This window comes from Elephas maximus, chromosome 10 (assembly GCF_024166365.1).
Source record: "Elephas maximus indicus isolate mEleMax1 chromosome 10, mEleMax1 primary haplotype, whole genome shotgun sequence".
Classification (NCBI taxonomy): domain Eukaryota; kingdom Metazoa; phylum Chordata; class Mammalia; order Proboscidea; family Elephantidae; genus Elephas; species Elephas maximus.
Window position 1 is genome coordinate 15,849,145 of NC_064828.1, and position 22,812 is coordinate 15,871,956.

General features: G+C 40.1%; 1 protein-coding gene and 1 non-coding gene across 4 annotated transcripts in view; both read right to left on the bottom strand.

The window, feature by feature from the left end:
• Window positions 1–22,812, bottom strand: part of BUB1B (BUB1 mitotic checkpoint serine/threonine kinase B) — a 48,732-nt gene that overhangs the window by 8,663 nt on the left and 17,257 nt on the right. For all 3 annotated transcript variants that reach the window (XM_049898748.1, XM_049898747.1, XM_049898745.1), the window contains 13 exons: window positions 22,100–22,269; window positions 20,608–20,822; window positions 20,354–20,445; window positions 17,618–17,847; window positions 11,870–11,982; window positions 11,077–11,192; window positions 10,472–10,521; window positions 9,090–9,150; window positions 8,859–8,964; window positions 7,052–7,326; window positions 5,486–5,622; window positions 4,636–4,776; window positions 64–164 (listed from right to left, as the gene is read on the bottom strand). In XM_049898748.1, coding sequence (XP_049754705.1) covers window positions 64–164; window positions 4,636–4,776; window positions 5,486–5,622; window positions 7,052–7,326; window positions 8,859–8,964; window positions 9,090–9,150; window positions 10,472–10,521; window positions 11,077–11,192; window positions 11,870–11,982; window positions 17,618–17,847; window positions 20,354–20,445; window positions 20,608–20,822; window positions 22,100–22,269 — 1,807 coding nt within the window. The remainder of the gene's footprint in view (window positions 1–63; window positions 165–4,635; window positions 4,777–5,485; window positions 5,623–7,051; window positions 7,327–8,858; window positions 8,965–9,089; window positions 9,151–10,471; window positions 10,522–11,076; window positions 11,193–11,869; window positions 11,983–17,617; window positions 17,848–20,353; window positions 20,446–20,607; window positions 20,823–22,099; window positions 22,270–22,812) is intronic.
• Window positions 294–396, bottom strand: LOC126084895 (U6 spliceosomal RNA). Its single transcript, XR_007519126.1, has one exon. It is a non-coding gene; the product is annotated as a U6 spliceosomal RNA (small nuclear RNA).

Sequence of the window (22,812 nt, forward strand, 5' to 3'; positions counted from 1 at the left end):
TGAGTTACGGCTTAAACCCACATTATTTAGAAGGTAGCTAAACTGACAGAAAAGGGGTCCCACCTTTATTATGGTTAATTCTGCAGAGTTTCTCGGTGCCACCCAGAATACTTTGTAATCTTCACATGTTAGGTATTCTTGTTTAATGTAATAATCCTCATTACCTGTTGAAAAGATTTGATTGATTCCATTTAAAAATCATTGAGAACATTTATACACCCCGAGGCTTCACCTCTTGGTTCAAGGACCAGAGGTACTGTTACATATATATATATATATATATTTTTTTTTTTTTAAATATGGAATGCTTCATAAATTTGGGTGTCATCCTTGCACAGGGGCCATGTTAATCTACTCTGTATCGTTCCAATTTTAGTATATGTGCTGCCGGAGCACAGCGAGCACAGTGCTGTTACACTTGCCAGTTAGTAGCATCTAGAATACTTTTCAAAATACTTGTTAGAAGCTGGAAGAGGAGAACACATAATTCCCATTATTAATGGAACACTGAACTTATCATTGTGCCAACTGCTATACAGGTAGTCCCTAATTTACGACCCATTCCAGTTACCTTACCTGTACTTACAACAGTCTTTTTTTTGGGGCACAGCCTATTAGTAATACGTACTACATACGATGTTGCAGTGTATAATTTGCTGATATTATAATTCTCAGACGTTCACTTACAAAGTTCAATTTTATGATTTACTGCTCAAAACTTTGCTTATGGATTTAGTTTTATAAGCTAAATCAGGGGTTTCAGATGCTTGAAAGTGTGGGCCCAAACACTGACTGCTTTGCTAAAGTCAATGAGCAGATTCGGGAAGCAATGAGATGTTCCCGTGAAATATATGAAGAAAAAAAGAAAAGGCCCACACAGACAACTCTCACTGACTTTCTGACTAGAAATGCCATCCCCATTCCCAGGGGTAATCCAAATGATCCAGAACCTTCCACAAGTGAAGTTACTACCACAACTGACAAAATGCCAGCGTAATCGAACACTTCTTCATTAACAGAGTAAGCTTTTATGATTTTTGTGTATGCGTTTTTTTTTAACGTATGTATGTATTAAAACCACCACTCATCTGTCGGTTTGTCATACCGTACTGGCTTGTGTGTTGCTGTGATGTGGAAGCTATGCCACCAGTATTTCAAACACCAGCAGGGTCACTCATGGTGGACAGGTTTCAGTGAAGTTTCCAGATGAAGACACACTGGGAAGAACAACCTGCCAATCTACTTCTGAAAAAATCAGCCAGTGAAACCTTATAGAAAGCAGCGGAACATTGTCTGATACAGTTCTGGAAGATGAACTTTCAGGTTGAAAGGCACTCAAAATACGACAGAGGAAGAGCTGCCTTCCCAAAGTGGAGTCGTTCTTAATGATGTGAATGGAATAAAGCTTTTGGGAACTTCATTTGCTGATGTGGCATGACTCAAAACGAGAAGAAACAGCTGCAAACATCCATTAATCATCAGAATGTGGAATGTACGAAGCATGAATTTGGGAAAACTGTAAGTTGTCAAAAATGAAATGGAACGCTTAAAGATTGATATCCTAGGAACTAGTGAGCTGAACTGGACTGGTATTGGCCATTCTGAATCAAACAATCATGTGGCCTACTATGCCAGGAAGGACAAATTGAAGAGGAGTGGCGTCGCATTCATTGGCAAAAAGAACATTTCAAGATCTATTCTGAAATACAGCACTGTCAGTGATAGGATAATATCCATACACCTACAATGACGAACAGTTAATATGAATATTATTGAAATTTATGCACCAACCACTAATGCTAAAGATGAAATTGAAGATTTTTTTTTTACCAATCTCTGCAGTCTGAGATTGATCAAACTTGCAATCAAGATGTGTTGATAATTACTGGTGATTGGAATATGAAAGTTGGAAACAAGGAAGAATCAGTAGTTGGAAAATATGGCCTTCGTGACAGAAACGACGTGGAACTATACATGTGGGTCTTGCTGGATGGAATACACAAGAATCAAATCTGTGGAAAGAGACGATGGAAGAGCTCAGAACAAGGCCAGGGGCTGACTGTGGAAAAGACCATTAGTTGCTCACAGGCAAGTTTGAGTTGAAGCTCAAGAAACTTACAGCAAGTCCATGAGACCCAAAGTGGAATACAGCTTGAGTATATCCCACCTGAATTTAGAGGCCATCTCAAGAATGGATTTAACGAATTGAACACTAACGACCAAAGACCAGATGAGCTGTGGAACGACATCAAGGAAAAGGTCATTACAAAGACAGGAAAGGAAAAAAAAAGACTAAAATGGATGTCAGAAGAAATCCTGAACTTGCTCCTGAACACAGAGTAACTAATGTGCAAGGAAGAAATGATAAAGTAAAAGAGCCGAACAGAAGATTTCAAAAGGCGGCTTGAGAAGACAAAGTAAAGTATTATAATGAAATGTGCAAAGATCTGGAGTTAGAAAACCAAAAGGGGAGAACATACTTGGCATTTCACAAGCTGAAAGAACTGAAGAAAACTTCAAGCTTCGAGTTGCAATATTGAAGGATTCTTTGGGCAAAAAATCGAAGGATGCAGGAAGCATCAAAAGAAGATGGAAGGAATATACAGACTCACTGCACAAAAAAGAACTGGTCGATGTTCAACCACGTCAGGAGGTAGCATATGATCAAGAACTGACGGTACTGAAGGCATTGGTTAAAAATAAGGCTCCAGGAATCGACAAAATAGAAATTGAGATGTTTCAACAAACGGATGCAGTGCTGAAAGCACTCACTCATCTAAGCCAAGAAATTTGGAAGACAGCTACCTAGCCAACCGACTCAAAGAGATCTATGTACGTGTCTATTCCAAAGAAAGGCGATCCAAAAGAATGTAGAAATTATCGAACAATATCATATGCAAGTAAAATGATGCTAAAGATAATTCAAAAGTGATTATAGCAGTATATTGACAGGCAGCTGTCAGAAATTAAAGCTGGGTTCAGAAGAGGATGTGGAACGAGGAATATCATTGCTGATGCCAGACTGATCTTGGCTGAAAGTAGAGAACACCATACCAGAAAGACGTTTACCTGTATTTTATTTACTATGCAAAGGCATTTGACTGTGTGGATCATAATAAATTATGGATAACATTGCAAAGGATGGGAATTCCAGAATACTTAATTGTGCTCATGTGTAACCTGTATATAGACCAAGAGGCAGTCGTTTGAACAGAACAAGGGGATATTATGTGGTTTAAAATCAGGAAAGGTGTGCATCAGGGTTGGATCCTTTCACCATACTTATTCAATCTGTATGCAGATAATATAATCTGAGAAGATGGACTATGAAAAAAGAACATGGCTATCAGGATTGAAGGAAGACTCATTAACGACTTTTGATATGCAGATGACACGACAATAGCTTGCTGGAAAAGAAGAGGACTTGGTGCACTTACTGATGAAGATTAAAGACTACAGCCTTCAGTATGGATTACACCTCAACATAACCAAAAAACCAAACCTGTTGCCATCGAGTAGATTCCAACTCATAGCGACCCTATAGGACAGGGTGGAACTGCCCCACAGGGTTCCCAAGAAGTGGCTGTTGAATTCAAACTGCTGACCTTTTGGTTAGCAGCCCTGCACTTAACCACTGCGCCATCAGAACTCAACATAAAGAAAACAAACATCCTCACAATCAGACTAACAGGCAACATCATGATAAACAGAGAAAAGACTGAAGTGGTCGAGGATTTCATTTTACTTGGATCCACAAGCAATGCCCGTGGAAGCAGCAGTCAAGAAATCAAAAGACTCATTGCATTGGGCAAATCTGCTGCAAAAGATCTCTTTAAAATGTAACTTTAAAGATGTAACTTTGAGGACTAAGGTGCGCTTGACTCAAGCCATGGTATTTTCGATTGTCTCATACACATGTGAAAGCTGGACAATGAATAAGGAAGACTGAAGAAGAATTGAGGGGTCTGAATTACAGTGTTGGTGAAAAATATTGAATACACCACAGACTGCCAAAAGAACAAACAAATCTGTCTTGGAAGAAATACAACCAGAATGTTCCTTAGAAGCAAGGATGGTGAGACTTCATCTCACATACTGTGGATACGTTATCAGAAGGGACCAGTCCCTGGAGAAGGACATCACAGTTGGTAAAGTAGAGGGTCAGTGAAAAAGAGGAAGAACCTCAACAAAATGGACTGACACAGTGGCTACAACAATGGGCTGAAACATAACAATGATCATGAGGGTGGTGCAGGGCTAGGCAGTGTTTCGTTCTGTTGTACATAGAGTTGCTATGTGTCAGAACCCATTGGGCAGCATCTAACAACAGCAACGTATTAAAATATATCTGTAAGTTTATATGTAATGTATCCAACCCCCAAAGACAAATAAAGATCAGATTTATAGATACAGGTAATATAAGGCAATAATAATGAAAGCTAAAAAAAAAAAAGAGGTATTCAACTTACATCAGGACTGTCTTTAGGAAGGAGGTGTCAGAACAGAATCCTGTTCTAAGTCGGGGGCCACCTGTAATGCTGTTTATGACCTAGGAATATTGATAGTGCTCGAAGCATCTAATCACTTATTCGTATACTGTCATATACCAAAGCATGTACATTCAGGGATGCTTACCTAATTCTATTTCCCTCTCTACTTCCAACGTAGGCATTGGTCTGTCTTCTACAAAAAGCTCTGCAGAAGCACTTAACTCTGGCAGGGATTTCAGTAGTTGTTTGCGATGCTGTGAACACCAAGGTGACTGGGTAGGGTTTTCTGGAGGGAAAAAAAAAAATCACCCAAAAAACCTAATGCTTAAAATGGATATTATAATTGTTGGTGTTATCGTGGGCCGCCGAGCCAATTCCGACTCATAGCAGCCCTACAGAACAGAGCAGAATTGCCCCACAGCATTTCCTAGGCTGTAATCTTTACCAGAGCAGATTAATTGCCAGGGTTTTTCTCCAGCCGAGCGGCTGGTGGGTTCAAACTGGCAACCTTTCAGTTAGCAGCCGAGTGCATAACCATTGTCTCACCAGGGCTCTAGATATTATAATTTAAAAACAAACAAAAAACTCATTGCCATCGAGTCAATTCTGACTCATAGAGAACCTCCACAGGACAGAGTAGAACTGTCCCACAGGGTTTCCAAGGCTGTAAATCTTTACAGAAGCAGGCTGTCACATCTTCCTCCCACAGAGGGGCTGGTGGGTTCGAGCCGCTGACCTTTCAGTTAGCAGCCAAGCACCTTAACCAATGCTCCACCAAGGCTCCTTGAATATTACATTAGATGGGGGGAAAAACAACACTCATCTGCTGCAGGTCTTTATGACAGTACATTCAGTAGTACTAATTTATTCCAGAAATTTCACAGTTTATGGCAATGTCTATAGGGAAAAAAAAACATACAGCTCAGTTTGCTAAGATAGCGAGTGTCCACAGGCATGGGTGCACGTTTGCTCTCAAGTGGTACGTACTATCCTACCTGTGGTTTCATTAGTAAGCTCCAGCTTCTCAGGAATTTGAAGACTTTTGATGGAGGAGGAAGTGCTTGTAACTGAGGCAGAAGATCCAGAGAACCCAGAGGAGTGTGTGGCTTCGTGACTGTCTTCAATAATGGGGCTGAAAGAACCATAAATGAGTCCATCGTTGTAGGGATAATATAAACCCACTGCTACTGAGTCAATTCCGACTCAAAGCAACCCTGTAGGACACAGCAGAGCTGCCCCACAAGGTTTCTAAGGCTGTAAATCTTTGCAGAGGTAGACTGCCACATCTTTCTCCTGCAAAGCCACTGGTGGTCTCAAACCACTGACCTTCTGGTTAGTAGCTCAGAGCTTTAAACCCTGCACCACCAGGGCTCCTCAGGATAATATATACCAACTTATATTTGTGATAATTTTATTTGATAGCCAGTAGTCTCCCTTGTTATTATTAGTTGCCGTTGATTTGATTCTGGCTCATGGTGACCCCATGTTTGTAGAGTAGAACTGCTTCATAGGGTTGTCAAGGCTGGCACCTTTCAGAAGGAGATCACCAGGCCTGTCTTTTGAGGCATCTCTGGGTGGGCTTGAACCACCAACCTTCTGACTAGTAATCGAGCATTTAACTATTTGCACCACGCAGGGACTCCCTAACAGTGTCATTAAAATCTATTACTTTCCCAAAACAGAAATAGGTTCATAATCAGAATCTAGGTAAATTCCCGTGTCTTGGTTGACAAGCAATGCCCAGGATTAAATTTCTGGATTTGTGCTTTAGTTACTGAATCTATAGTAAATGCCTATTCTACATCTATTCTTGATTATTAAGAAACATGGACTAAGATAGTAACTTTCCTCTTCTTCTCCTTTTTCTGGACTTTTTATTCTTTCATAGGGAGAGGTTGATAAAGGAAAAGAGAACACAACTCACTCAACATGAACACATGCTAACAAACATGATAGAAAGTTAGTTGGGGAAAAGTTTGGAAACGTAGTTTTAAAACCACAAATTGGCAAATTAAAGAATACTTCTAAAACTAGAATTAGTTAGTTTAAATTAGTTGACTTTTAAACATGGATAAACGACAAGGCTTGGTCCCAGGCTCTCTGTGCCATTCCCTCGTACCCATCCACTAATTCATCTTCACTTCTCATTTGTGCCTCTGTATCAAAAGGTACTTGTTTTGTTTATTACAGCTCTAGCTGCCTGTGTGAAATCACTATCAAGCTAGTCTACTATGATTTTAAATTCAATACTAAAGGAAAAATAAACGCACTCTCACTCCCCATCACACACACCATGTCGAGTTTCCTCAAAGATGCCATACTCCCCCAGAACCTCTTATTCTCATAACCACCAAAATTTACTTCTTCTAACTTTCATATCCAAATCAGTCACTAAATCCCACTGACAGTTTATCTGGGGCAGCCCTACTGTCATGCAGGCACTTAACGCAGTGCCTGGCAGACGTCAGAGCTTGGTAGCTGGTCGCTCTAACTGGCAAACACACACCGGATAAGGGAATGGTCAAACGATCTGGTCTATGCATCCTGTAATCCCCAGTCACCTCAGCTTCTTGATGCTGAGCGTTTGATTGTAGACAGCACCACAAATAGTCTGCTGGTCCTCAGAGGTTTTTACATCTAGGTCCTCTTCCTGCAAGAGTCTCTCAGGACCAGAAGGGAGATTCTTCAAGGATATTATCTCATGAAAAGGAGTAGATACAAAACGAGCTGCTCTAGCAAAGTCACAAGTGTCTTCTGGGTTGGGACAAATAGTTACATTCCTGAAACCAGTGATAATGGCATCCTCGCTCAAGGGCTCAATTCCTGTAAATTCATCCTGAATTAAAGAAGATGGAAAGTTTAGCTGGAATACCGCAAGGAGCACAGACTAGCCAATCGTCTTTACTTAGGGAGACACACCTTACATCAGATTTTCAACCCAGGGCACAGGAATAGCAAATCAGAATCTCTAGGGAAGACAGCCTCCAAAAGCACATTTTAACATTTGAGGGAAAAGGTTATTTCATGAAAACAGCAAACTACATTTTATTAAAAAATATACTGTGAGGATTTGCCACACAAGTGAAAAGTACTGGACAATGGTTTATCGGTTTTTCCTCTGGCTTTGGCCCAGAACGCATTCTGAGAATCTGCTGTCCTTCCAGATTTAAAGTCTTCCTCCTCTATGCTGTATACTTGATTTTAATTCTCAAAGGTTAATTCATGGTCACAGGAGAAGATACATTATCATGCCACTAGTCCACAGTGGTTAAAATAAAATCTTGCTAAAGAAAAATAGTTGACTCACATAACTTTTCCATCACCGCAAAGGTGTTTTATATGGAAAAGAAAAAAAGACCCTTTGCTATGTTGGTTAAAAAAAAAAAAAAGTGCTAAAGGCTTTTAAGTCAGTGATTTTCCTTCCACTTTAAAAAAAATTGAGATATAAATCACATACCATAAAATTCATCCTTTAAAAACGTACATTTTAGTGGCTTTTAGTATATTTACAAGGTTGTGCAACCATCAAAAAAAAAAAAAAAAAAGAAACCAAAACCAAACTCTTCGCGGTAGAGTCGATTCCAACCCTGTAGGTCAGAGTAGAACTGCCCCATAGGGTTTCCAAGGAGTGGCTGGTGGATTTGAACTGCTCAACTTTTGGTTAACAGAATATTTCCATCAACCCAAGAAACTCCATATCCGTTAGCAGTCACTCCCTGCCCGCCACCCCACCCCCTGGCAATCTACTTTCTGTCTCTGTAGACTTGTTTATCCTGGACGTTTTATGTAAATGGAATCATACAACATGCGGCCTTTTGTGTCTGCTTTACTTCACGTAGCATGTTTTCAAGGTTCATCCATTTTGTAGCAGGTATCAGTACTTTACTCTTTTTATGGCAGAATAATATTCCACTGGGTGGATATACTAATTTTGTACATCCATTCATCAGCTGATGGACATTTGGGCTGTCATCACCTTTTGGCTATTATGAACACTGCTGCTATGAACATTCATGTATGTTTTTGTGTGAACATGTTTTCATTTTTCTTGGGTATACGCCTAGAAAGAGAACTGCTGCGTCATACGGTAGCTCCATGTTTAACTTTTTGAGGAACTGCCGAACTGTTTTCCAAAGCAGCTCTGCCATTTTATATTCCCACTGGCAGTGTAAGAGAGTTTCAATTTCTCCACATCCTTGCCAACACTTGTTATTGTCCATATTTTTAATTATAGCCATCCTAGTGAGTTTGAAGTAGTATGTCACTGTAGTTCTGATTTGCACGTCAAGCCAGTGATTTAAAGTCTAACCCTGAGCTTTCGTGAGAATTTAATGACATTTACACTAACTGAGGGATAAGTGCGCTTACACAAACATCTGGAGACACATCCTCATTTGAGGTGATGCTTTCTGAAGTTTTGAGAATTGTAAGGGGTCTTCGCTGGGCTAAAGCCCCAAGTGGATCTGCAGGAGGACTGGAAAAAGACATGGTCTGTTTAGTACCTCTTCTCTGTTGACAGACGTCACAATAACCCCCTTATTCATCCTCATTCATAATAACAGAAAACCTCTTAGGTTTAAAAAAAAAAACAAACCAAACCTGATATTCTTTTTTTCTGAAGGAAGACACTCGTCAAATATGGAGAACGGTAGACTGGGCCCTGCAGAAGAAGATACTAGATTCATACTTTTAAGAGTAAATGCTCTACTCTTCCAGACAACAAGATAAATTAGTTAACTATTTTGTGTTGTAGGCTTTTCTGTTGCAAAGCAGAAAGGCTATTTGTTTTTTTAATGATGACCAATTTCACACATACGACGGCAGAGGGCATTGAATAATCTCACAGTCATCTGCACAGAGATCCTGTTTCATCTGTACCCCTCCCCTCCACCCCTGCCACTACCCCCCAAACCCAGCCTGGGTTATTCTGAATCAAACCCAAGATATCAGACCGTTTTATCGGTCAATATTTCAGTACATATTTCTAAAAGAGAGGCTTGTTTTAAAAAAGCATGATTTCATAATATCATAGTTATAAAATGAACAATTTCTTATATCAAATATCTAGTTAGAAGTCTGACATTTTACCAATTCTTATAAAAAATATTTTTTTAAGTTTGTTTGAATTAGGGATACAGAGCAAGACACATATTCTGTGACTGGAAGAAATGTTTCTTAAAGCTCTTTTTATTTCTATAGGGTTCTTTTCCATCTTTTTTGTAATGTTTTTTGAAGAAACTGGGTTGTTTGCTCCATAATGCTGGATTTTGCCAGCTATATCTTGTTGTTTAACATGTCCCTCCATGCTTTGTGGTTCCTATAAATTGATTCGAAGCTTATCAGCACGACACCCCAAACTACTTTTATAGGCGGATACCAAAAAACAAAACCAAACCCAGTGCCATCGAGTTGATTCCGACTCATAGGGACCCTACAGGACAGAGTAGAACTGCCCCATAGAGTTTCCAAGGAGTGCGTGGTGGATTCGAACTGCCAACCCTTTGGTTAGCAGCTGTAGGATTTAACCACTACATGACCAGGGTTTCCTATAGGCAGATATTCATGTTTTTATTACTTTTAACATGTTTCTTTCTAATTGGAAAAGAGATCCAAGTAGAATATAAAATAGCTTTAGTTTTAAACTTAAAAAACAAACCAATAAAAAATGCATTCCTCACAGTCTCAGCTGCTAGATACTACTATATGCTCAGCTCAGTGTACAGTAGCTGAAGCAGAAGATTATTTGGTAGTTAAACTGAATATTTCAAAGCACTGAGAAATCTTATAGAAATACTTTTGCAAATATGTTTGACCTATCTCAGATTATATGATTCCATGATTCAAAGATACAATACCTTAGTCTCTCTGTCTTCTTTTAACTCCCTTTACCATAATTTTTAAAAGTATTTATCATTTGTTACACAGCACGCATTTCACACTTTATCGGCAACTTCTTCACAAAACTGCCAAATATAACTCACCTTTAGAGTGTGGCTGTTCCTGACAAACGTTTTCTGCAAGTGAAGTTTCCCTGTGAAGAAACTTGTTTTAAAATATGTGCTCAGTACCCACACAAAGAACCGTTTAATTCTTAAAAGTCCAAGAGCCTTTTTCATTAAATATAATCTCCCTCACTCTAGGCTAAAGAAGTTATTCTAGTTTCTTTAAGATGGAGCCTTTAGTCATTACAAATACTGTAGAAGTAGATCTGATAATAGACGTTAAGTTACATTAACAGTATAAGTAGTTTACAAAATGGTAAGCTGCCATTTTTGTAAAAATTAAACAAAAACAAAACAAAAGGAGAGATACACAAATGTTAATGGTAGTCATCTCGTGGCAAAAGAAATGAGTGATTTTATTTTTTTTAATTATTTATATTTGATTGTTTCTATAAAAAACATGTATTGACTTTCCAGTACCCTGTCCTCCCTCATCAGCAAAGCTTACATTGTGACAGAGGCTTATAAAAAAACATGTCTCAATATTTTATAAAAGTCATGGAGACTTCAAGTCACTTGAAAGTCAAAGGTTGGTTCAAAATGCCCTTCTGTAATCACCGGCCCTTCAACTGATGTGTTCCTACCTGGCACAAGAGTTCACTGGACAAAGAGAACTGGATAGAACCATTCCTGGTACTTCCTGAGACTCAGAAGCAATTCCAAGTTCAGCGGTCTCCTTTGCAGGCCAACTCTCTTCTTGCTGTTTGCATTAAATAAACAAAATCAGTGCATCTGTCCCATCCACCAAATGTTACCTCCTTTCAAACTCTAGCTCCAGCATTAGCTTTACCATAGTCTTCCCCTAATTACCCACTAACCACATAAAACGTTTATCACAAAAGTTCTTTCCAATAATTTGTTTCTAGTGGAAATTGGTAACGTTGTACTCAACTAAGCAGTGCCAAAGATACACAGAATTTCTTTAATTAACACCATTTTAGTGGAAATTATAATAAAAAGCTAAAATCATAAGTAACAAAATAATGATTTTGAGTATAACTAAGAAGTCAATAAATTACATCGCTTATGACACATGCCATAAATTCCATCCCAGTTAAATTACTTTCCCACTCAACTTTGTTGCTATTAGCAGCTAAGAAGGAGCCCTTGCGGTGCACTGGTTAAGAGCTTGGGCTGGTAACCAAAAGGTCGGCAGTTCGAATCCACCAGTCACTCCTTGGAAACCCTATGGGGCAGTTCTACTCTGCCCTACAGGGTGGTTATGAGTGAGAATTGACTCGACAGTAACAGGTTAACAGCCAAGAAACTACCAGAAACTCTAGACGTGATTTGGAGGACTAACACCTTTATACTTTCACAGTGTTCGAATTTGTTTCAACAAGCATTAGTTTTGTGGATTAAAAACATAAAAATTACCTGATCGCTCACTCTTTCTCGTTGAGTAGTTTGGATTTCTTTTAGCTTTTTCTCCATCTCTTCAATCTGTTTCTGCATTTCTGCTCTCTTCTTTGCATTGGTCAGTAGCTCCGCTAGAAATAGTCAAGTTGGCTGAGCCAGGACTCCTCACAGAAATTTATTCTGTCAAAAACTGTCTTTGGGGCTCATGTTTTCAACATACATATGGATATCATAGACAACAATTATGTAAGTGGAGCAAAGACCTCAACTTGAAAGTTTAGGCCTCTGTTCTTTTATGTATTCAGTCAATAAAAAAATAGAATACCCACTAAATACCAGGCACAACTGTGAATACTTAGGTTTCAGTAGTGAATAATACAAGTCTTTGGTCTTGTGACGCTAGCGTTCTATTTGGGGGAGACGCACACACACAGACACAACTCAGTAAGAAAATCAGTGTTAAGAATAGAGGATATAAAACAGAACGTGTGAGTGGGTAGAGGGATGGAAGCCAGGAGCTGCTCAAGATCTGGAAATCTGGGAAGATCACTCTGATGGCATGATGCTCAATCTGTAATCTGAATGACAAAGGACCAGTCATATGAAGCTCTGGGGAAGGCATCTAAGCCCAGGGAACTAGCTGACACAAAGCCCTAATGCAGGAGCAAGATTGCTGTGTTTAAGGATTCAAAAGCCAGCCAGTACTGGACCAAAAGCAAAGAAGTTTCCGGGATAAACTGAATACTTCAAAGGTCAGCGGAGCAAGGGCAGGGGTTTGGGGACCATGGTTTAAGGGGACTTCTAAGTCAATTGGCAAAATAATTCTATTTTGAAAACATTCTGCATCCCACTTTGAAATGTGGCTCCTGGGGTCTTAAATGCTAACAAGCGGCCATCTAAGATGCATCAATTGGTGTCAACCCACCTGGATCAAAGGAGAATGAAGAACACCAAGGTCACACGATAACTATGAGCCCAAGAGACAGAAAGGGCCACATGAACCAGAGACTTACATCATCCTGAGACCAGAAGAACTAGTTGGTGCCCGGCCACAACCGATGACTGCCCTAACAGGGAGCACAACAGAGAACCCCTGAAGGAGCAGGAGATCAGTGGGATGCAGACCCCAAATTCTCACAAAAAGACCATACTTAATGGTCTGACTGAGACTAGAGGAATCCTGGCGGTCATGGTCCCCAAACCTTCTGTTGGCCCAGGACAGGAAACATTCCCAAAGACAACTCATCAGACATGGAAGGGACTGGACAGTGGGTAGGAGAGAGATGCTGATGAAGAGTGAGCTATTTGTATCAGGTGGACACTTGAGACTGTTGGCATGTCCTGTCTGGAGGGGGGATGGGAGGGTAGAGAGGGTTGGAAGCTGGCAAAATTGTCACGAAAGGCAAGACTGGAAGCGCTGACTCATTAGGGGGAGAGCAGGTGGGAGTACGGAGTAAGATGTATATAAACTTATATGTGACAGACTGACTTGATTTGTAAACGTTCACTTGAAGCTCAATAAAAATAAAAAAAAAAAGGCAGCCAGTGTTGTTCTTGCTGTTGTCAGGTGCCATCAAGTTGATTCCTACTCATAGCCACCCCATAGGACAGAGTAGAGCTGGCCCGTGGGGTTTCCAAGGAGCGCCTGGTGGATTTGAACTGCCAGTCTTTTGGTTAGCAGCCGAGCTCTTAACCATTGCGCTACCAGGGATCCTTGCAGCACAGTAAAAGATGAGGTTGGAGAAGCAGGCAGGGGCCAAATCATGTGAGGCTTTGAAATTTACAGTGAAGAGTTTGTATTGAATCCTAAGATATTGAAAAATTTTAAGTAAAGGAGTGACATGATGTGATTTACTTTTTCAAAAGGTCATTTGGTTGTTGTGGGGAAAACGGATTGTGGTGGGACCGGCATGAGGGCAGAAAGTCTTGGTGCAGTCACACACGTACCGGTTGCCGTTGAGTCAGTTCCGACTTACAGCGACCCTACAGGACAGGGTACAACTGTGCCATAGGGTTTCCAAGGAGTACCTGGTGAATTCCAACTGCCAACTTTTTGGTTAGCAGCCGAGCTCTTAACCACTGTGCCAGCTAAAAGATTGTGGCTTGGATTAAGGTAATACTGCAAATGGTAATAGCGAAAGATTTGGGATACATTTTAGTGGTGGAGTTGATAGTCTAATTCTCTAGATGTTGGGGAGTGATAAGGAAAGAGGGACCAAAAAGGACTTCAGGATTTTCTGGCTTGAACAACTAGGAGCATGGTGATGCTTTTCATTGAAATGGGGAAACCTGGGGGGGAAAGTTCGTGTGTGTGTGTTGGGGTGTGGTGAGTGGCAGAAATCAATAATTCTGTTTTGGCCATGTTGAATTTGAAATGTCTTTTAGGACAACCAAATGCAGGCAACTAAATATGAGGCCGGAGCTCAGGTGAAATGTCAGGGATGGGGGTATAAATCTGAGAGTCCGTGGCTTATAAACTGTCTTAATCCAATAGGATAAGATTATCTAGAGATAGTTATAAAAAGAGAAGATAACTGAACTTCAGTTGAAGTCGTGGACTCTAGGAAGAGGTCCTGGATGAGATGAAAAGCAGTAAATAAAACTGAGAGGAAATTCACATCAAGGGAACCGTTTCATAAACAGACATGAACTGTGTAAAATGTTGCAGAGAGGTCAAGATCAAGACTGAGAAATGGCCACTGGATTTGGCAAAACGGAAATTTCTGGCGACCACAACAAGAGCTGTTTCACTGGGTGGAAGGGATGCTGGAGGAAATAATGAACAGTGAAGAAGATAAAACTATTACAACTCTCAAGAAATTTTGCTGCGAAGGGAACAAGAGAAGTGGGATGATACCTGGAGAAGAATATGAGGATGATGGAAGTTTTTTTTTTTAAAGAATGGGCAACATTAGAGTATGCTTATATGATGATAAGAATGGTTTAGTAGAGAGGAAAAAATGCTGGAGGGGGAAGAAAGCTCTAAGAATCAAACGCTGAGAAGGTGAGAGGGGACGGGCACCAAAACCCAAATGGACAGCTGCCTTTGATATGAACAGAGAAATCTAAAAATTGTAACAGAAAGTCAGAGTGTGGGGTGCAGGTGCAGATGAAAGAGTTGGTGGTGATAAGAAAACAGTTACCATTAGACTGCTTCTGTTTTCTCAATGAAATATGAAGCAAGGTCATCAGCTGAGGTAGGAAGGTCTAGAAGATTTGAAAAGATGAGAGAAAAGTAAATTAGCTGATAAGAAGAAATTAACCTACTGGGGAACTCTAGTTAGACTGCTAAAAAAAAAATAGGCACCATAAATGCCTATTTGAGATTTGTGGTCATGAAATTAAAGTGAGACCAGTCCACATAGCTATATTTTTCTCTGGCCATATTACACTGTTTGGATGCAGGAACAGAGTAAGCTGATAGTTGGATTTAACTAGGGTTGAGGTTTTGTCAGGTGAATACAATACAGAGACAAAGGGATTAAGGGTACTTACAGGGGAATGATTATGACAATCACAGACTCTAAGCTGGGAAGGAAGGAAGTTATGACATAAGGATAGTAGTGACCAGTAAAAAAAGAAGTGGTAGGGATGGATTAGGGATCTCAACAAGGTTAAAGAACTCCAGGAGTGGAGTCCTAACATATGTGAGCTAGAAGGGAAGATGGTGATCAAAGAATACCCATTGCCGTCGAGTTGAATCCGACTCACAGCGACACTATAAGACAGAGTAGAACTGCCCCAGAGTTTCCAGCGATCGCCTGGTAGATCTGAACTGCTGACCTTTTGGTTGGCAGCTGTAGCACTTAACCACTACAGCACCAGGGTTTCCAGTCAAAGACCAGGACCTTTGAAATTGAGATTTCTGCAGTGGTACAGGTCTTGGGTGATAAGGTCAACAGTAAGACCATGGAAAGGGGTGACGGACAGGGTTGAGGAAGAGATCACTAGCGGTGTGGTGGTCAAGGAATTGAGAAGTCACGCACTGGATGGACTAGGGGTGGAAAGGAAGACACTGAGCCAGGTGCTTAGTCAATTAGTGAATGAAGCGGGGTGCCTGTAAAGTCTGAGGTGAGCACACTAAAGAGGTTCAGGATACAGAAAAAAACTGGAGGATGAATCTGAAAGAAGTTTTTAAAGGGGAAGGGAATGGTTTGGAAGTAGCAAAATACTTCAAAGACAATCTGCTTTATAGAAGTTTGCTTCTAACCTGTCACCTGGAGCTCAGAAATAAATTGTAAGTAATGATTAAGTTTTCCTGCTAGCCCCACAGATGCCTCATTCTGTTAAGATTGCTGAGCTACAATAGTAAGGTAGGAAAAGGAAGAAAGAACAACAAACTTGTCTCCAAGCCCTGACTGTGATTTCCTTTTCCTTGCATTCCTCCCTAAGGATAAGTAGTTAACAACAGTCTTTGAAACCAGTTTTCAAGAGCAACAAGAAGCCACTTTATTACAGGCATGAGGATTTAGAAAGGTACAAAATATGTAGAGTGGGAAATGACAGGTTCATGAACTAGATTCAGAGATCAGATTAGGATGTGACCATTAAACAATCCTCAGAAGTCAACATATTTCTTTTTACCTACTCATATCCAGCCTAACCCCCAAATAGGTCCTTCTTTGGTTGGGAATAAAATATACTTTTATGTTACTTCTGTATACCTGGTGTAGGCTAGGTTTTTCCCTCAAGGTAATAGTAGTTTTTATCTAGGCATCTAGTTATTTTTTCAGCTCTTACTTGGCTACATTCTTAGCCTACTTCTTGTTGGGGTGTTTCCCAGTTTTTAAAAGCCTTAATCAACTAGCTTCTTCCTTAACCACTCCCTCTCTCCTACCTAGACACATAGGGTTCGCTTTTCAATGTATTATTTAAGCCCAGAGCAATTTCATCAATCTTGGAAGGTACTTGCTTACCATTATAGTTGACGTAAAAGATAAAGGCAATTCTAAACTTACTGACAACCTGCTTTACGGAAGTTTGCTTCTAACCTATTACCTGGAGCACAAAAATGACTTTTCCTCAGAAATAAATTGTAAGTCATGATTAAATTTTCTAGCTAGGCCCACAAATGCTTCATTCTGTTAAAAGAGAGTTGAGCTACAGCAGTAAGTTATTCTGTATATTCGTGTAAAAAGAAATACTTTTTTTTTCCCCTAGGTATAAAAAAAAAAAAAAAAAGGTATAGATTCTACTTAAAATGCCTAAACGGATGAAATCTGTTTCTGGACTCCCCCTATCCCATCTTCCATGTTCTCTTTACTCTCCCACACCTTCTAATGCCTTATGCCCCCAAATGCCACACCTCCCCACCTTCCGACCCACTCGTTCTACCTCTTACCCCCAAGTATTCCAGGCTCCGGAATCCGAACTGCTTACTATTTATTTGTTTAGTAGTTAATCTAAATAAGCGCTTGGAGAAAGTTCAGGCAGAGCACCAAAGGCAACCTCAGGGACGCACTTAGTGGGGAGGCATGGCACGCACACAGTGTCTGCCCGCTGCGCTGGAGAACACCGTTCCTACAGTTCACGGCTTCTCTTCCTCCTTTACTGCTGAACACAGACTCGGTTTTCCTCCCCAGGGGTTTTGTGGAAAGCAGCAATGGGAGTTCGGCTTAAGTACAGAGAGAAACAGTACGGCCATAGAAACATTACATAAAGGTACAAACAATAGGGCAATTTTCTTCAGACTTAATGTATCAGTTCAACCTTCCTATAACTTAGTTAACGTATTTTCACAAACTTGAAATAGATCAGTACACACACCTTCCCTTCGCTCTTTTAATTTCTTCCGGAAAACCTCAGCCCGGATTTCTTCAAAAGAGAACTCTCCCACTCCTGCATAAATCTTCTCTTTACAGTACATCATCTTCTCTCTCCTCTCCTCAGACTCTTGCTGATGGCTCTGAACCCTACGTAAGGGGTCCTCTTCTTCCTTTCTAGGCTTTCTGGTGCTTAGAATGTGGTTTATACTAGGTTCAATTTTACATGGTGTCCTAAAAGAAGCAAAATAATTACTGTTCACCAAACAGGCCAAAATGAGTTGTTTCCTTACATGTTTTGACAAAACACAGGGACCATGTCAATAGCAGAACTATAATCTGATCCATTTCAAAAACAAACAGGATTTGGAAAAGAGGTTAAAAATAACTTACAAGGGTCACCAACAATTATGTTCTGAGGGTCACTCTGGTATGATGAGAAGGAAATTAGTCACAGAAATTAGAGTCCTTAAGTGGCTTATATTCCTTTTGGTTGAAAATAAATTTTAACACCATATCTTAATTAAACCCATATCTGAAAGGAAGTTAACCTTCTCAGTACAGCCTGTTTTCCACCGTTTAGCACCCAACAATTAGAGTTAGAAATGTAGCACTAAGGAACTAAAGATGTGAAGCTCCAGGCTCTCAGCAGAGGGAAGAATGAGCGTGGTAGGTTAGGCCTGGAAGGAACGAAGCATCAAGTACCTCAAACAGGATAGGGCAGAGGTTCTCAACTTTGGAACTCCGATTATAAAATAGGCAAAAGGTCAGACTAGATAGACATTTCTCTAAAGAAGATACACAAATGGCCAATAAGTACATGAAAAGACGTTCAACTTCATGAAGTCATTAAAAACCAAAAAACCCGTTGCTGTCGAGTCAATTCTGACTCAGAGTGACCCTATTCGACAGAGTACAAATTGCTCCATAGGGTTTCCAAAGAGCGGCTGGTGGGTTTGAACTGCTGACCCTTTGGTTAACAGCTGAGCTCTTAACCACTGCATCACCAGGGGTCCTTCATTAGTCATTGACCCAAAAAACCCCAAACCCACTGCCGCCAAGTTGTTTCCGATTCATACTGACTCTATAGGGCAAAGTGGAACTGCCCCATAGTTTCCAAGGAGCGCCTGGTGGATTTTAACTGCCAACCTCTTGGTGAGCAGCCATAGCACTTAACCACTATGCCACCAGGGTTTCCCGTTAGTCATTAGGAAATATAAATAAAAACCAAAATCAGATACCACTTCACACCCACAAGGATGGCTAGTATCAAAAACATAAAACAAAAAGCCCAACAACAAGTAACAATGTGCAGAAATTGGAACCCTTGTCTGTTGCTGGTGGGTATGTAAAATGGTGTGACCATTGTGGAAAAGCTTGGCAGTTCCTCAAAAAGTTAAACAAAGAATATGACCCAGGAATTCCAGTCCTAGGTATATACCCAAGAGAGCTGAAAACAGGAGCTCAGATAACTTGTACACCAGTGTTCACCGCAGCCATTACTCACAATAGCCAAAAGGTAAAAACAACCCAAGTGTTCATTAACAGATAGATGAACGGACAAAATGTGCTATATCCATACAATGGAATACACTATTCAGCCATAAAGAGAAACGGAGTTCTGACATATGCTACGATATGTATGAACCTTGAAAACAATCTGCTAAGTGAAATAAATCAGACACAAAGGACCATGTATTGCAGGATTCCTTTTATGTGAAATGCTTGAAGAGGTAAATCTATAGATTAATGGTTGCCTAGGTTTTAGAGTGGTAGTGATGATCATGGTGAATGGCATGTGACTGCTAAATGGGTATGGGGCTCTTTTTGGGGGTGATGAAAATATTCTAAAATTTATTGTGGTGAGGGTTGCATGACTCTGTGAATATACTAAAACCATTGAGTCACACACTTCAATATAGGTGTCAAAGGAGTCCCTAGGTTGTGCAAACAGTTAACTGGGCTGCTAAGTGAAAGGCTGGAGTCCAACCAGAGGCACCTTGGAAGAAAGGCCTGGCAACCTACTTTCGAAAAATCAGCCACTGAAAACCCTACAGGGCACAGTTCTACTCTGACACACATGAAATCGCCATGAGTCAGAATCAATTTGACAGTCAACTGGTTTAAAGCTGTTTCAAAAAGGCTTAAAAAAATCTTCCAAAGTGATTCTAAATGCACAGCTACAGCTGCAAATCACAGGTAAAGGGGAGCAGGGGGGTAGGGGAAATGAGGAAGGAAAAAACGTGAGATGAAGTAATTAGACCTTCACAGGTATCCTAGTCATTATTTTGTAGTCATGCCTTGCAATTCTGGTTTTCAGTGTTTGTTACTTAAAATCACAAGATTAAAAGAAAATAAATTCAATAGTAAGTAATTAAAACAACTTAAAGTATACACTAGAAGGAAATGGGAATCAGACTAGCAGCTTTACGTATGAGAGACAGCATACGAAAGGATACATAGTTCAGAAGAACTGGCCGTCAGAAAACTTGGGCTCTAGACCTGGGTTTGCCACTAACTAGCTGGGACTGAGAAACCGATTATATGATCTTCTAATATGCAAATATTATCCAATGGTCTTTTAGCCCTGATATACTCAAAAGAATACAGACATACAGGAAACATAAAACTTTGGTTGCTTTCATCCCCATAAAAAAGAAAACACTTTTGGGAACTAGGGTAAGTGCTTCTGCTTACTCTCAATAATTTCCACTTCAAATTATTTGGAAATCAAACTCACATAACTGGCTGCTGTGCAGTCTCTTCCACATACGGCGTAAAACTGGGAAGCACAGAGGGTACCGCTGCCATAGAAGCTGTACTGCCATGAGGCTGTGACAAAAAAGAAGACGAAAATTACCAGTTTTACATTCTGCATATACAGACCATATCTAAATATTCAAGAGGAATTAGAAGAGATGCTAAAAATATTCCTCTGCTCTAAATCTGAAGTTTGAATATGCTGGCAAGCACACTGGATCTGAGATTCCTTACCCTGTATTCCAAGGGCCTGCCTGTGTTCCAGGGGCCTGCTTGCAGCTCATTCTCCTTGGCCCTGGGCACGGGGGGTGCTATCCATGGCTGGAGCGCGGGCTTAGACAGCTCTGCTCTCGAGGCCGTATCAGCATTTTCATCAAAAACAGTAATTCTAGAATTACTTAGCATCTGTTGAGGAACTGGATTTTGGAGTCCTCTGTTCTGGTTTGAAGCTAGGAGAAAGATATTAAAACTTCATATAAAACCTTTAATTATCAACTTAGACACCAGATAAGTTATACCTATTGTTACCTGAATCAAGGCGACCACTTCTTACTACCATAGAATCAAAGAGAATTTAAAAAATAATAATTAGAAAAAAAGAAAAACAATAAAAAAACTCTTAGCAGGTCAATGAGCAAGGCTTTTAATATTATTACACTGTCTCACTGACTTTCCTTTCCTGTCCCCCCGCCAATCTTTTATTCATAAATTTCCAAAAAAGAAATTCTACATCTTCCTTCAGTCATCGTTCTAACACTGCCAGTGTTAGCAGGAACTAACCTAATCTAAATCTGCAGTCTTGTAAATTTTCACTCAGTGGAGATAGAAGTCAGCTGAGACATCTGAATCTACAGAACACAAATCAGTCTGTTGACTAGAAGTGTTCTCTGTTAGGGGATGCTGCAACATAGTCTGGAGAAAATATCCTTTAGGACTACACATCCTCCACGCCCTAATTCTAGGATCTCCATGCAGCATTGTGCTTCATAAATTTAGTTCCTAGATAAATTGATACCAGAAAAGGGGTAGGAGACAAACAAACATGTCTAACTGCTACAAATTTAGTTAATAAACCTTACTGTTGATAGTCTTTGTGTGTACCAAGAGAGTTTAATTTTTGGCTCCCAAAAAGCTCAAGATGAGATTCTTAACCATGTTAATACCATTCTCAGAGGCTTCAGTGCATGTAAACCTTCCTCCAACAATACCTGCTATATTGCTGCATACCTTCTTTTAACTGACAACTCTTTAACTCAGAAAATCTTGATACTTCCTAAATATCAGGCCTTTTCTTAATTAAGACATAGCATTGCTGACACGTTTTGGTTTCATTGCACGCTCTCCTTTGTTTTGCTACCTAGTACTCAGAAAACTAGGACAGTGTCTACCCAGTGCCGTCGAGTGTCTGCATATGTATTTATGCATTATCTCCTTACCTAACTTGTCTACCATCTGAGACTAAGAATTTCTACAATGACATTTAACCAGGGCTTCCAACTGGTTCCTTCTGGTTCCAACCCCTGTGGTTCCTTCCAGTTCAAATCCCTGCTGATAATTTCCATTTCTAATAAGTTCTCAGGAACTTATACATAAGAATCATCTGGGAATCTTGTTAAAATGTAGATTCTGATTCAGTATATCTGTGGTGGATACTTGTTAGAAATGTAAATTCTCAGCAGGGACTGGAACTAGAACAGACTGCAAGCCCTACATTTAACAAACTTACCCCTGAGAGCACCTCCTACACGGCTGATTGGAGCTCTTGCTGTCTTTTTCCCTTTGCTTTTTAGATCAGCGAGTGTGCTTCGCTGTGGCACAGAAGAGCCAGAAGCTTCTTCCTCCTCATCTTTCTCAAGTGCCAACAGAGCTTGTCGAGATACTCGAGCTTGGAATTGTCTGAAGTAAGAGAATGGGCAATTAACTGTTGGGGAAATGACTACTATTAGCGGGATTTTAAATTTCTACTTTGTTAAACAGAGAGATAAGGGACAAGAGTAGGACAGGTGAAGAAGTATAGAAATATTCCTGAAGAAAGTTTTTATTCTCTCAGGAATAAAGAAAGCCACCTTAAGATCAGAGAAGGTTCTGGCTAGAATGATTGAGCTCCCCTTTTAAATGTCCAAATTTGATTTAATAATTAATTAAAAATACTCTGGATATCACCATTAGGTTGATTTACGGATTACGGAATTTACTGAGATCAGAGTTTTTTCATCAACTTTTCAGTGTATAAGACTTTTTAAACTACACAATGAAAATGGAATGGGCCCACTACAACCTCTCTTCCCCTCACTATTTAGAATTGAAAACTCTAGACAAAATATCACAACCCAACGGAGGACTCTGAAAAGTAAACAAAAGCAGGTGGACTGTGGAGAGGAGTCAAAACTTAAAGAAGCAACCCACACAGGGCTGGGCTTCCTGTTTTTTTTTTCTCTC